The 12,239-nt window shown below is 42.5% G+C and overlaps 1 protein-coding gene across 10 annotated transcripts in view; it reads right to left on the minus strand.

Annotated features, from left to right (window-relative positions):
* Window positions 1–78: 78 nt before the first annotated feature.
* Window positions 79–12,239, minus strand: part of tjp1b (tight junction protein 1b) — a 37,453-nt gene continuing 25,292 nt past the window's right edge. For 5 of the 10 annotated variants that reach the window (XM_042411148.1, XM_042411147.1, XM_042411149.1 and 2 more), the window contains exons 12-28: window positions 11,494–11,602; window positions 11,181–11,400; window positions 10,735–10,919; window positions 10,542–10,637; window positions 10,364–10,446; window positions 10,051–10,261; window positions 9,857–9,957; window positions 9,399–9,749; window positions 8,826–9,056; window positions 6,889–7,746; window positions 6,709–6,800; window positions 5,855–6,070; window positions 5,607–5,743; window positions 4,635–5,100; window positions 4,225–4,442; window positions 3,473–3,616; window positions 79–1,875 (exon numbers count right to left, since the gene is read on the minus strand). In XM_042411148.1, coding sequence (XP_042267082.1) covers window positions 1,781–1,875; window positions 3,473–3,616; window positions 4,225–4,442; window positions 4,635–5,100; window positions 5,607–5,743; window positions 5,855–6,070; window positions 6,709–6,800; window positions 6,889–7,746; window positions 8,826–9,056; window positions 9,399–9,749; window positions 9,857–9,957; window positions 10,051–10,261; window positions 10,364–10,446; window positions 10,542–10,637; window positions 10,735–10,919; window positions 11,181–11,400; window positions 11,494–11,602 — 3,813 coding nt within the window. In that variant the 3' untranslated portion in view covers window positions 79–1,780. The remainder of the gene's footprint in view (window positions 1,876–3,472; window positions 3,617–4,224; window positions 4,443–4,634; window positions 5,101–5,606; window positions 5,744–5,854; window positions 6,071–6,708; window positions 6,801–6,888; window positions 7,747–8,825; window positions 9,057–9,398; window positions 9,750–9,856; window positions 9,958–10,050; window positions 10,262–10,363; window positions 10,447–10,541; window positions 10,638–10,734; window positions 10,920–11,180; window positions 11,401–11,493; window positions 11,603–12,239) is intronic. The other 5 variants (XM_042411157.1, XM_042411154.1, XM_042411156.1 and 2 more) reach the window with 3 other exon arrangements.

The following is a 12,239-nucleotide window of genomic DNA, read 5'->3' on the forward strand; positions in this document are numbered from 1 at the left end:
ACAATCCTCCACAATCTAAAAAAAAACAAACCATCTGGACGTTTGGAGCAACACATAAGACTTGAATCCACGGAGCAGTTACTTTAAAAATGAATTTATTTATTAATACAGTGGTATACTTAGAAATGTGTCGCAAAGGAAAAAAAAAAAAAAAAAGTTGAACCGAAGAGAAATCAAAATAAATAAAAAGAATGTCAGCCACACAGGAAAATAAACTAGTGTTGGGTTGAAGCAGTGTTATCATATCAAAAGAAAATAGTACTGATGTGCCATAATAAATTGTCTATTAGTACAAAAATACATTTCAGGGCACACAATACAGCATCCAGTATCACAAATAAAGGAAGGGACCACTCTTCACAGCAGACCCCCTCAAGTACATCTTTTAAAATCATTTAAACCAAGCACTTCTCTATTTTGTAAATAAGAATAAAAAGTTTTTCTGACTGTTAAAAATGCCTAAGTAGTGTGTTTATATGTTGGTAGAAAAGTCGGACTTATTACTGCTTATGTCAGTTCCAAGGCTCAGGGGTATAACCAGAATACAAACATAACCAATGTAACCGCTTTCTCTTTTTTAACAAACATTTTCTCTTTTATACAAAATAACAAAGATGTACAAAAGTTCATTTACAGAGAACCAAGGCCATATGCTAGCAATATGTACAGCCACAATTTTAAACATCTTCTAGCTTTTTGTATTTCCTCAGACTTCATATGCATAGCAGTAAAAGAAAGCATACCTTTTCATCAGCCTCGATTATTCTCGTGTGCTAAATCCGAGTTTCACTGTTTATGAGAAAATGCAGAGACAACTTTTTCTTCCGTAGTGATCGCGATAAACTGAAGGATCCGATGTTTTTAAAGTTTCACTGAAAAGTTAATATGCAGATAAGGCATCACTGCTTGCAGTGTAACGATGGGATTTTCATGTGTTGAACTTAGTAGTAGCAGGCTTGTGGACCTGAGTCATAGCACATGCATAGATCTCTAGACAGCAGGAGTTTGTAAAATCAAGTCAGTATATTTATCTACGGTAAAACAGTGCTACAAAACATCAGTTTTAAACAGAGATTGCCCGGTCAGAACAAACAGGCGTCTGATACTAATACTTAACCTTCATTTTTATTATTATTTTTTTTTTAATCTTTATGATGCCTACGTCTTCCTTCATGAGTCAGGCTCAGCATTTCTCAAGTCCTCAGAGATCCTTCGTGAGTGAAACGCATGACCACAGAACTCACAAACAAAAGTTTTGCATATACCAACTTTGCTGTTTGTGAGTGCTTTTTTTTTTTTTTTTAAAGTTTTTTTTTTTTTAAACAGTACGCAAAAATCCCGTTGCAATATTAAACAAGTTTTCCAAAATTCTCCTTTTTCTTTGCACCGCTCTGACCTTTTTATAAAATTAGCTTAAAAATGTCAAAATGAGATTATTCAGTCTGTGGCACTGGTCATGCATTCCAACTTCAGTTCCACTGTTTAAATAACTTGTTTTAATCTTTATTTTTTGCAAGCCTTGAAAGCACCGAAAAAAATGAAAGAAAAGAACAAGAGTACAGCCGTGGGGATGCTGGACTCCTCCGACTCTCCTTGTGTGTGTGTTTCTTGTTTTTTTTCTCTTTTTTCCTTAAATTTTTGGGCACAGTAAACAACGTGAGAGTATCAAATTCATACTTCATCGAGTGTTATGCACCCCGTCGCTGTGGAAGGAGCACAGCAGGGGCAAACTGAGGTCCCCTGTTTATCACATTCAGTAACAGGCCAGCTGTTGCCCTCTTCAGAAGTGGTCAATGAGCACAGACACACAGTTTGCACCCACCAGGTAGTTTGGATCTCCGGGGAGAGATTTGTTCTGCCAGGTTTTGGGATCACCTGCAGGAAACAGAGACATGATGTCAGCTGCTAATGAACATCCCTTCCTCTTTAAAATACAGGAAACAAAAACAAGACAGATGCTCAAAACAAGAACGATTTTTATCAATAAAAAACATTAAATAAGAACATTGTACATCTGATACCACATTTGATCATTTATTGCATCAATTAATGCAGGATGTATCATGAATTCCTGTTATGTGATTAGTTGAAGCTTAATGGATCCTAAATTTAATGAATGTCAACTCAGTTACTTCTTACATTCATTTATATGTCACCAAATTAACAGGAATCAAGTTACATAGAAGATGGCGTTTCAGCCTCTATGAGAGCACAAGGAACTGCTTTTATCAAACTGGTAGAGTTTTTGTTTTGATTTTTTAATTTTATCATATTTATTTGTTGTTGTTGAAAGAAGTGGAGCGCAGCACAGAAGAGGAATGGTGCATGAAAACCCCAAAAACATCAAACTGGTTGAAGGAGTCAGTACAGTGACTGCTGAGTGTTGACTTGTGTCATGATACTAATTTGCAAATGAAAACTTAATGTACACTAGAACAAAAATGATATCTACTTGATATCTACTAAATAAATACTGTGCTGCTTTCATAGAGGCTGATCAGATGCATGAGTCTCATCTATGTAACTTGATTCCAGCTAATGTATGAAGTCACTGTGAGTTAATCATTAACTGATGATTCACTGAGTGTGAACTAATCACATAAACTCACAGCGACTTGATCATTTATTAATGGGGAGCAGCAGAAGTTCATAATACATCCTGCATTCATTTATGCATTAAATTATATAATCTGTTAAGCTGCATTACCTAAGCATAATGTTTTGTAACTTCACATTAAAGTGTTATCTTACATCTTAAATAAAAGTCATGATCACAGCACAGAAAACATAACTGCAGGTAAAGAAAGGTCAAGCTTTGTTAAAGAGAAATGTTTTCTAAAAACTGAACTCAAAACTGACAGAAAATAAACTGCATGCTCTCTATAACACCGTCTTCTCTGTTCAAAACACTGGATTGGCATGATAAATAAAGCAATTAAAGAAAAGGGTGGCATTTTTAACGATTATTTTCACCATCAATTAATCTACAGATTGTTTTCTTAATTAACTGATTAAGTGTTTGGTCTGTAAAATGTCAGAAAAGAGTGATAAACTAAAAATTGCTTGTTTTGTTCAACCTACAGTCCAAAACTGAAAGATATTCAGATCATTATCAGCTGGTATACAGTCGTGTTTGGCAGTTTTTCTTGGAAAATTACTTAAAAAGATTCTGATTCTGATTCTGTCAATGGACTCAATCAATTAATCGACTAATAGCTTCAGCTCTGGTGACATTGTATTGTGTCTTTTTATTTTATTTATCTTGTTGTAAAGAAGCTCAAGATTTGAATAAAATCTTGAAAATTCATTAAAGTAAGAAAATAACTCAAATCTCCAAACAGCACATGCATGATGAAGAAGTGAGGGGAAAGCAGATGAGATGATTAAAACTATTAAGACACCGATTAACTCTCTCCTATAATCACCAAAGCCAGCCCAAAGACCCCAAAAGGACAGAGAGAGGACAGCGTACCCGACGAGGAGTCGGAGGATTTTAGAGCAAAAGACCAACCATCAGGGGTCATAGACGCACAGTGAGGTAAGCGCAGCTCCACCGGCTTCAGGAACTTGAGTCCGTGAGGGCCGCACATCACCAGCGGACTTAGCAGCGTTTCTCCTGCGTGGACACACAACAAGAATTTGATTCCAGAAATCAAAACATGCAGGAATGAACAAACACAAACGCAGGATTATTTATTACAACAGTCTGTTGTCAGGCCTTCATAGTGAGAGAATATTAACTGTTGACCGACTTGCCAGGTTAATTAAAGTACTGCACTCCTCTGGTGCTAAATGTTCATTAAAAATACTCTAAATATAGCTGCTGACATTATGGATTTATTTTATGTGCGAACAGATTTGTAACTCTACTTTCTGTACATATAACCACATGTCACACATCAGCCATTTTTTATATATATATCTATTCATACACCTCATAATAAAGACAAGTAGTGTTCTTTGTTTACAGTAACACAAATGTCAAAGTATAAACTATAATTGTTCACAAACGTAATGTAGACGTCATATTTTCAATTATCTGACGAAGGTACTGCTGAAACTTTATCTATTTAAATGCATATCTGCAGTTAAATCCTAAATTAGCACTAAAACAAAAAAAACCTTCCTGTTTACCGTAAATACTTTTCATCTACTTTTTTCTCAGATTTAGTGACTTCTTGTTTTTTGACCTTTTTAGGACAGAAACAGCAGCGTGGGACTGACCTTTCTCCTTGTCGAGGGGGGGCAGGATGCTGTTGTCCCGGCACACCTTGAAGTAAATCTCCTGCTCCACGCTCTCGGGGATGGCACCCTGGGGGATGATGATGCTGACGCCCGTCTCAATGGAGCTCAGGACCCCTCCGTTACAGTTGAAGATCCCCCGGGCGGTGGCCACCACCGTGTGCCCTTCATCCTCGTCGTCATCTTCCAACGCGCTGGGGCTGAGGGACGGAGGCACAGAAGTCGGTATCATCAGTCAAAGCAGTGCAGGCAGAGAATAATGTACAGCAGAGGACACAAGAGTAAACCCCCTGTGAACAAACACGTCTCGTTCTGCCTCAGTAACTTTTCTCCAAGAACTTACTGCTCGTCCTGCTGCTGATTGATTTGAGTAAAATTTATGAGCGTCTTACCTTACGGGGATGGCCTTGGGGATGGCGTTGATGTTATTGTGCTGGTACTTGGGCCTGTTGTCCATAGTGCGTGTGAAGGTGTCCAGGCCGCTGTCGTGATCCAGGGGCTGTGGTGACAGTTGAGGCTTTCCGCCGCTGTTGCTCACCACACCGGGCTTGCTGAGGAGGTCCGTCTTCACCTGTGTGTCGTTGGGCAGCAGGTTGTGGTTGAACTTTGGGCTCTCAAACTTGCGCTCAAAGGGCCGGGCTGAGCTGGTGTAAGGCTTCGGGACGTAGCGGTTGTAGCTAGTGGGAGCACCAAGGGTCTTTGGGGCCGCTGTGTCAGTGCCGTTGACGGGGGACTTGTCGGGGAGACCCCTCGGGGGCAGGTAGCCACTTGGTGCGGGTTCGTCCCTGCTGGCCGGCCTGAGAGCTGCCAGCTCAGGTTTAGGATTGGGCGAGCTCAACGGCTCAGGTATGGAGTTCGCTGCAAATATTGAAGAAGGAAACGATCACTGAAATGCAGTCTAGATAATTCTCTCTTTTGATTTAGTGGGCACAATAAAACAATAAAATGGTTACTACTAGACTGACAACATTATATACACAATATATAACATTAGAGCTGAAACAATTAGTTGATTAATTGATTATCAGAATAATGGTGGGTTAATTTTCTAAAGATTGACTAATCAATTGATTAATTGCTTCATTTTTTCCAGCTTTTTCCAGCTCAAATGTGAGAAAGTGTGGCATTTATTTGTCTTATCCGACAGTAAACTAAATATCTTTGGGTTTTAGACTATAATAAAACATAAGTAATTTGAAGATGTGACTGAATCGACAGATTAATTAATAATGAAAACGATGCTTAGTTGCAGCCCAAAACTACAACGCTGAAGAGCGGAGATGACACATTATTGCATATTTATGTACACTAGATAAGTACTAAATGAAATATAAGAGCCAGACAGGAAGAGTTAGAGAGCTCACCGTCACTGGGGCTGAGTTTGGGCAGCGTGTTGGGTGGGATGGCGGAGGCAGGTGGCCCATACTGAGAGGAGGGGCTGATTTGAGGCAGGGGTTCATATCTTTTCTCCACTGGACTTACTTTCTCTACTGACTCAACTCTGCAGTAAGTTGACACAAACAATGCAGTTAGGAAAAACAACTGTGATTCTGCAGCAGGTGTGAGTACAGAGCTCAGGACAGTACTGCTGGTCTTAGGTGTGTGGTTGTACCTGTTGTATGGGTAGGACAGCTGCGCTGGTTTGGGCAGATCATGGAAGCGATTGATGCCAGGACTGGGCTGGCCCATGGCTTTGCTGTCGAAGCTACGGCGATCAAAGTAGGACAACTGCTTCCTGTAGTACTCCTCGTCCTCATCTGGGTCGTAGTGGTTGGAACGCACTACATCATCCAGAGGTTTAGTATGAGGCTTCTGTGGCTCAGGAGCTCTGCGGAGAAAGCCAAGGAGAACAAGTGAAACAGCTGCAAAGTATGACAGCATGATGGAAAGGGACAATATGACCTGGACCCAGATAAACTGTAGAAAATGGGTGGACAGATTTACTGATTAAAAATTATTAATTAATTTAGCTTCCGAGCTGCTGTTGCTAGCAGTAGTGACAGTGTTAGCTACTGATCTGATGGTGCTGACTGAAACTCCACAAAAAAGGATAAAACAGCTTCCTGCAGCACAATCCATTGTCAAAACAATCCCACTTTTAGTTTGTAGGTGTATAACGTATCCTCACAGTCAGCAATCAGATACAAAAACTAACTTACTTTCTACTACAGGCAAGAAAAAATAAGACACTCTAATTTGCACTCTGCAATCTGCACTCTAGTATTTTTATTTTTAATACTTTAAGTACATTTTGCAGCTAATACTTTCGTTCCTAATGTTCCTAATAACTTTTGAGTCTTTGCACACCACATACTGTAAGTCTGGCTTGCAGCAAAGTGACTTAGCTCCACTAGGTGGAGCTCAAACAACAATGAATGAATTCAAAGACGCCTTTTGCAAGGTTCTTTGAGTTGTCCTTCACCCACCTATTCTGCAACTTGGAGTGCTGTAATGAGGACTACATACCTATAGGTGGACTTCTCCTGCTCCAAGTTGCTAAGGGAATTGGCTTTGAGGACTGGGCCAGGTGCACTCACAGGTTTCGGAACATCTGCAGGCTGAAAAGCAGAGAGAGGATGTCTTTAGTGCTTGCTTGCATCTTACTCCTGTCTCACTTTACGGCAGAAAATGTTTGACCCAACTTACCCTGAGTGCTGGCGACTCTCCTTCTTTAGCCCTGTCCATAGAAACAGACCGTTTATTCTCAAACATCTTGACTCTGTTAAGCACTGACTGCGGTTTCATGGCCGGGTCCTCATCCAGGTCTTCCCGGGGTGGTGGGGGCAGCGGTTTGGAGCCCGGGGTGAGCGCTGGCTCACCTGGGGAGGGAAGGGTCTCTGGTTTAGGAGGGGGAATGGTAGGTTCAGAGTTCACCATAGGCTCATGCATCCCTGGCTTGTAGCCCCGGTTTGGAGGCCCAGGAATGTAGGCGGGCCTCAGACCAGAGTCACCGTAATACTGCTTTGGGGGCTCCGGTGATCGAGGTGAATTTATGGGGAAGCAGTGAGGTTCTGCCTCATAAGGAGAGCGGGCATCATAGCCTGTTGGGGGTGGAGGTGGAGGCTCATCATAACGAATGGGTCCAGGTTTACTGTGGCGTGGTCTGCCATCATACCCCACAGGTGGGGCCTCATCGTAGCGTGGCTGAGGGGGGCTGTAGTCCCTCCCTGGTCCATCCTCGTAAGGGGACCGGGGGTTGTAGCCCATGGGTTGCTGGTGGCCCGGCTGGTAACCTGCGGGCTGGGAAGATGAGGTCTGCTGGTCGTAGGGGGGCCACTGTTCGTTGTAATGAGGCACACGGTTGTCGTAGTGCAGGTGAGAGTCAGTGTTGTGAGGCTTTGGTTCTGTGTAGCCGCCTCCATCGTAACCGTAAGGCGGGTGGTCGTATTCACGGTATGGCTGTTTGTCCTGGTACGGCGGCTGGTGACTGTAGCTCATCGACTGCTTCAGGCCATGGTTGATTCGCATGGGTTCGTCCATATTGTACAGATCTTTCTTGTACATCTGTGAAGAAACGATACTGAATAAATACATCTGTCACATCATCATTATTCTGAGCTTCTAACAACCACCATGTTGAACGACAGAAAGTCAGGGAAAAAGGATTTCCCAACACCAGATTAAGAATAACTTTTTCAATAATTCAATTCAATTCATGACTGGGAAATTAACTGAAATCTTAAGGAAATTAACACATAACATGTTAACCAAACTATAAAAAAAAAAATCCCTCATCATTTAATTAAACATCAAGTCAAAGTGCAAATTACACAAGCAAACATTTGTCCATTATTCAAAAACAGTTCTGAATGCCTGTTTGACAAGATGCCTTTCAAGAATGATGATAATATTCACAAGTGGATCTTACACATTAACATGTTTTATAAATAGTGGACTAACAAGCAATTTGTACATTTCTGAAAGGCCTCGTTTCAAACATATGATGTGTAGCCTGTAGACAGCAAATCTAGTTACAGTACTTCCTATGGAAGAAGGTTGGTTTGTTGGCATCTACTCAGGACAAAACTATGAAACAGAAGACATTATGCAGTGTGTTGATGTAGGTTTGTCTTTCCATAGGGAGAATTGCTTGATGGAAATCATTACCAATAGTACTGTCTGCAGGTTAGCTTTCATCATGCAACCAACATTCAGTTTGCATCTAATGCAATGTCAAACTACTGGCACTACAACAGACGACACATCTACCATTACAATGCCACTGTAAGTGCTACTATTGTTCATCTACAGAGGAAAGTTAAAGCTGAAAGGAACCCAAAAAACATTAGGAGCCATGCAAAGGAAGTAAGAGGCAACAGTTAGGGCTGGTTGTGGATGTCTTCACCCTGGTCAAAGACTTAGATGTACCAGTCCTTCTGGTCTCCCAGCCCACTGTGGTGCATGTGGACTAGTCTGTCACACATTTTCTCTGGGAGCCAGAGGCACACAGTGGGCTCAGTGAGTCACACAGTGTGGGCATGTCATGCAGAGAGCGAGTGGAAAGCATGTGCGAGAAGACAGGCAGTTAAAACAGCAGGCTGGGGCCCAGGCCCGGTCCGAGTGGCTGGTGAAACAGCGGGTACCTTTGGTTCTGGACCAGGCGGTCCAGACGGGTGGGGTTCATGTGGTGGTGGTGGGGGCTGAATAAGCTCAGGGGCAGGGCTGGGACTGCTAAGTGAATCAGCCTGAGGAGCTGCGGCTGCAGCAGACGGCTCCTCTAGGTGCATACCCTCTAGCTGTACAGGCTGCTCAACAGCAGGGGGTGCTACCACCGTCGGAGGCAACGAGGGCATGGGCAGAGCAGCCTCATCTTGCTGTGAAGTATTGTTAAAAGACATTTATAACACAGCCTGCCAAGGGCACACAAAGTACAGCTCACCCCAACACCATGATCTTCTTCCTTATACTGAATCAGTTTTACACCAGCCAGAGAATGCACTTGCAAAAATGTGGTTTGATTAGATAACATACTAGTAGCTTCTAAAACATGTTTATTACTTAGCAAAGGACATTTAATTTTAACAAAGGTCAGGAAATGACACTGAACACAAAGGAGCTATTCCTCTGCTCTGCAGTCATATACTTTTAACCATACATCCATCTCTGACAGGCACAGCCTGCAGTGGCTTGCCTGCAAAGCGAGATATGAACTTTACCTGCTGCGGAGCGGCCATCTTGAAACCAGCAGGGTCTATACGACTGGCTGGATCAGGCTGCACTGGGTGCTGGTATCCAGGGTAACCAGGAGTGTCCTGAATTACAGGTGGGTCTTCTCGCACAGGTTCGGAAGAGCGGGTGATGGCGGGCTCCGTGGGCAGACCCACCTCGTCGTTCAAAGTCTCATCTAGCTCCTGGTCTGTGTACGCTCCACCCTCTGTGTCAGTGTCCTCATAGTCTGAAGTGTGCCGGCTGTCTGTGCTGTACATGGAGTATTCGCTACCTGGCGCCGACAGGTAGGACAGACGGTCATCATGGATATCCAAGTCATCCTCTGTAGTGCCATCCGCCTGAGGAGAGCAGTGAAACCATTAACCCATGGCTCCGACAGACCAACAGAACTCATAACGCTGTTCTATGATATGGATTTACAAAACCTAGATGGCCCGTTTCTCACCTTGCCCTCCGACACCCACACCAACTGGTTCTGCTGCTGCTGGATGGTCTCTTTAAGAGCTCCGTACCAACCGTCATTCATGTTGTTCAAGTTTATGGTGGCTAAGAAAGAAATTTCATCAAGTTAATACATGTAAAAGAAAACAACAGACAATTCATATTTTTCCTGTCTTTCAACATTTTGAGCCCACTCACTGGTGAACAGGTGGTGATTATTCTTCCTCAGTTTGATGGCACGCTCATAGAGCTTCCTGGCGCTCTTCCTGGACTCTGGACACAGTCTGGTCCTCATGTTCTTCACGCCCTGCTTATTATCAGGATTTAGGAAGACTACAATCGGATACCACTGAGCATAGTTCAGCCTATCCACAGCATTCGGGGTGATGTCCAGCACAGCGTGTTTGTCCTTCATGAAATAAAGAGAAGGAAGGATGAAGAACAAATTTGTGATGAAATAATCTAAAAATCAATCTATGACACATTTTAAATAAAAAGGAGGCATGCTCACTCTGTCAATGATCTGCTTGATGGTATGAAGACGAATGATTCCTGAACTACGCTGGTCGGTTCCTGCATCTCTCGGTTCACTCTCTGAAAAACAAGACAGAAGAGATTTACATCAAAAAAAAGAGAGAAGAAGCTATGATTATGTTTTGTGTCAGTTGTAATTATATTTACAAACTTACTTGCAAGCTCAAAAAGATCTGGCTCTTCTCTGGAGAGTTTTTCTCGAGCAACATCAGCGATGGGCCCAAATATCACAACAGGTCTCAAGAAACCAGCTGTTATAAAAAATAATGAAAATAAAATCACACTAAGAATGCAGTGTTAGTCTCATATTGATATATACAGGCAAGCAGATACAGCCAGATTTCTCACCTTCTCTCAGTACAACCCTTTCATATGCTGGGAACTTTGTCTGAACTGGCTGGGAGGAAAGGTCCTCTCTGCTTTTCCTCAGGTTCCTCTTCGAGCTGCGAAGACCGCGGAACCTCCAGAAGTCCGCCCTGTCGCCCCCTGCTGTTTTAGGGAGTGTGTATTGCACGCTGGAGAGCTGCTCCGCTCTGTTGACAAATAGCGGGAAGAGGGATAGTTCATAATGTCACACAAGCTAATGGATGTGTCATAAACTTGGCACTGCTCACCTCAACACTGCCAGCGACTGAGGACATTTCATGGCAATGAAAATCATAACGCGTTTAATACAAATAAGGTGAATGACTGTCCACTGTTGTGACAAAACATTCATCCAGCATGTCATTCTTTGAGAAAACTGACATACGATTAAAGCCAAAGCACACACACATCTGTGAGCATGTTGTCACCTGTTTTTGTTGGGGATGATGCCCCTCTCCACCTCCTGGTGGTTCTTGCCGATGCGAATAGCCAGCCAGGAGCCCAGCTTGCCATTGTAGAGGGTGTCCACAACACGGAACACCTCGCCCTTGTTAAAGCTTAACCCATACGGAGATTCCTTCTCATACTCAAAGTGGGTCCGGATGTAGAAGGAGTCGCCAACATCAGACTCCACGATCCGCCGATACACTGAACAGGACAGAGCAGAGAGTCAGATCCACTGGACCAATGAGACCAGTCGAAATCAATGTCTTGTCATATTCCCTTACTCACTTCACTTACCATCTTTCTTCTTCTGGGCAAGAATTGTGACCTCTTCACCCTTAGGAAGGTCAAGGAGGAACAGCACCGCCTCCTCTCGGATTATATTTGCAAAATCTACATTATTTACCTGGAATTTGGGAAAACAGAGATTACTGTTTCATGCTTTTTACAGAATAACTTCCCTGCTATCTCGTACTTTTAAGTGTAAGTTAAGACTTCATTGTACATTGAGTGCAAAACAAAAAGTGTAAATCTCTATTTAAATTTAGGTTTACATAGCGCTTCCTGTTCTCAGCAGTGCCTGGGAAACTGCAGGTTTTACTGCACTGCAAAAACTCAAGCCATTCCTCATTATACTTGGAGAAAGGAGGAGGAGGTACAAACAGTGAGATATATGGCTGTGAGGAAATAGGACAAACACAGTGAGAGGAAACACAGTTTTTTGTGTCTGTGTGCTCCCTCGGGGCCATTGCTAAGAGACCGGCCTGGAGGTACAGGAATTTTGGAGCAGCCAGCGTGTAAAACCATGAAAAAAGGGAAAGCTTGAGACACATACCCCATAAAACATGGCTGTTTACAGACACTATCAGATACCCATTGTAAAAACAAATGGAATAGAAAAAAGATCAATTGCAACACACAGTTTTTGATATATAACTTTATGCAATAAATTTTTTTCACCAACTCTAAACTAAAAAAGAAACAACCACATTAATTCTTAAAACTGCGGTCAGCTCATACACTGGACTGTGTAAAAAATAAAT

The sequence above is a fragment of the Thunnus maccoyii genome, chromosome 5, assembly GCF_910596095.1.
Source record: "Thunnus maccoyii chromosome 5, fThuMac1.1, whole genome shotgun sequence".
NCBI classification, from domain to species: Eukaryota; Metazoa; Chordata; class Actinopteri; order Scombriformes; family Scombridae; genus Thunnus; species Thunnus maccoyii.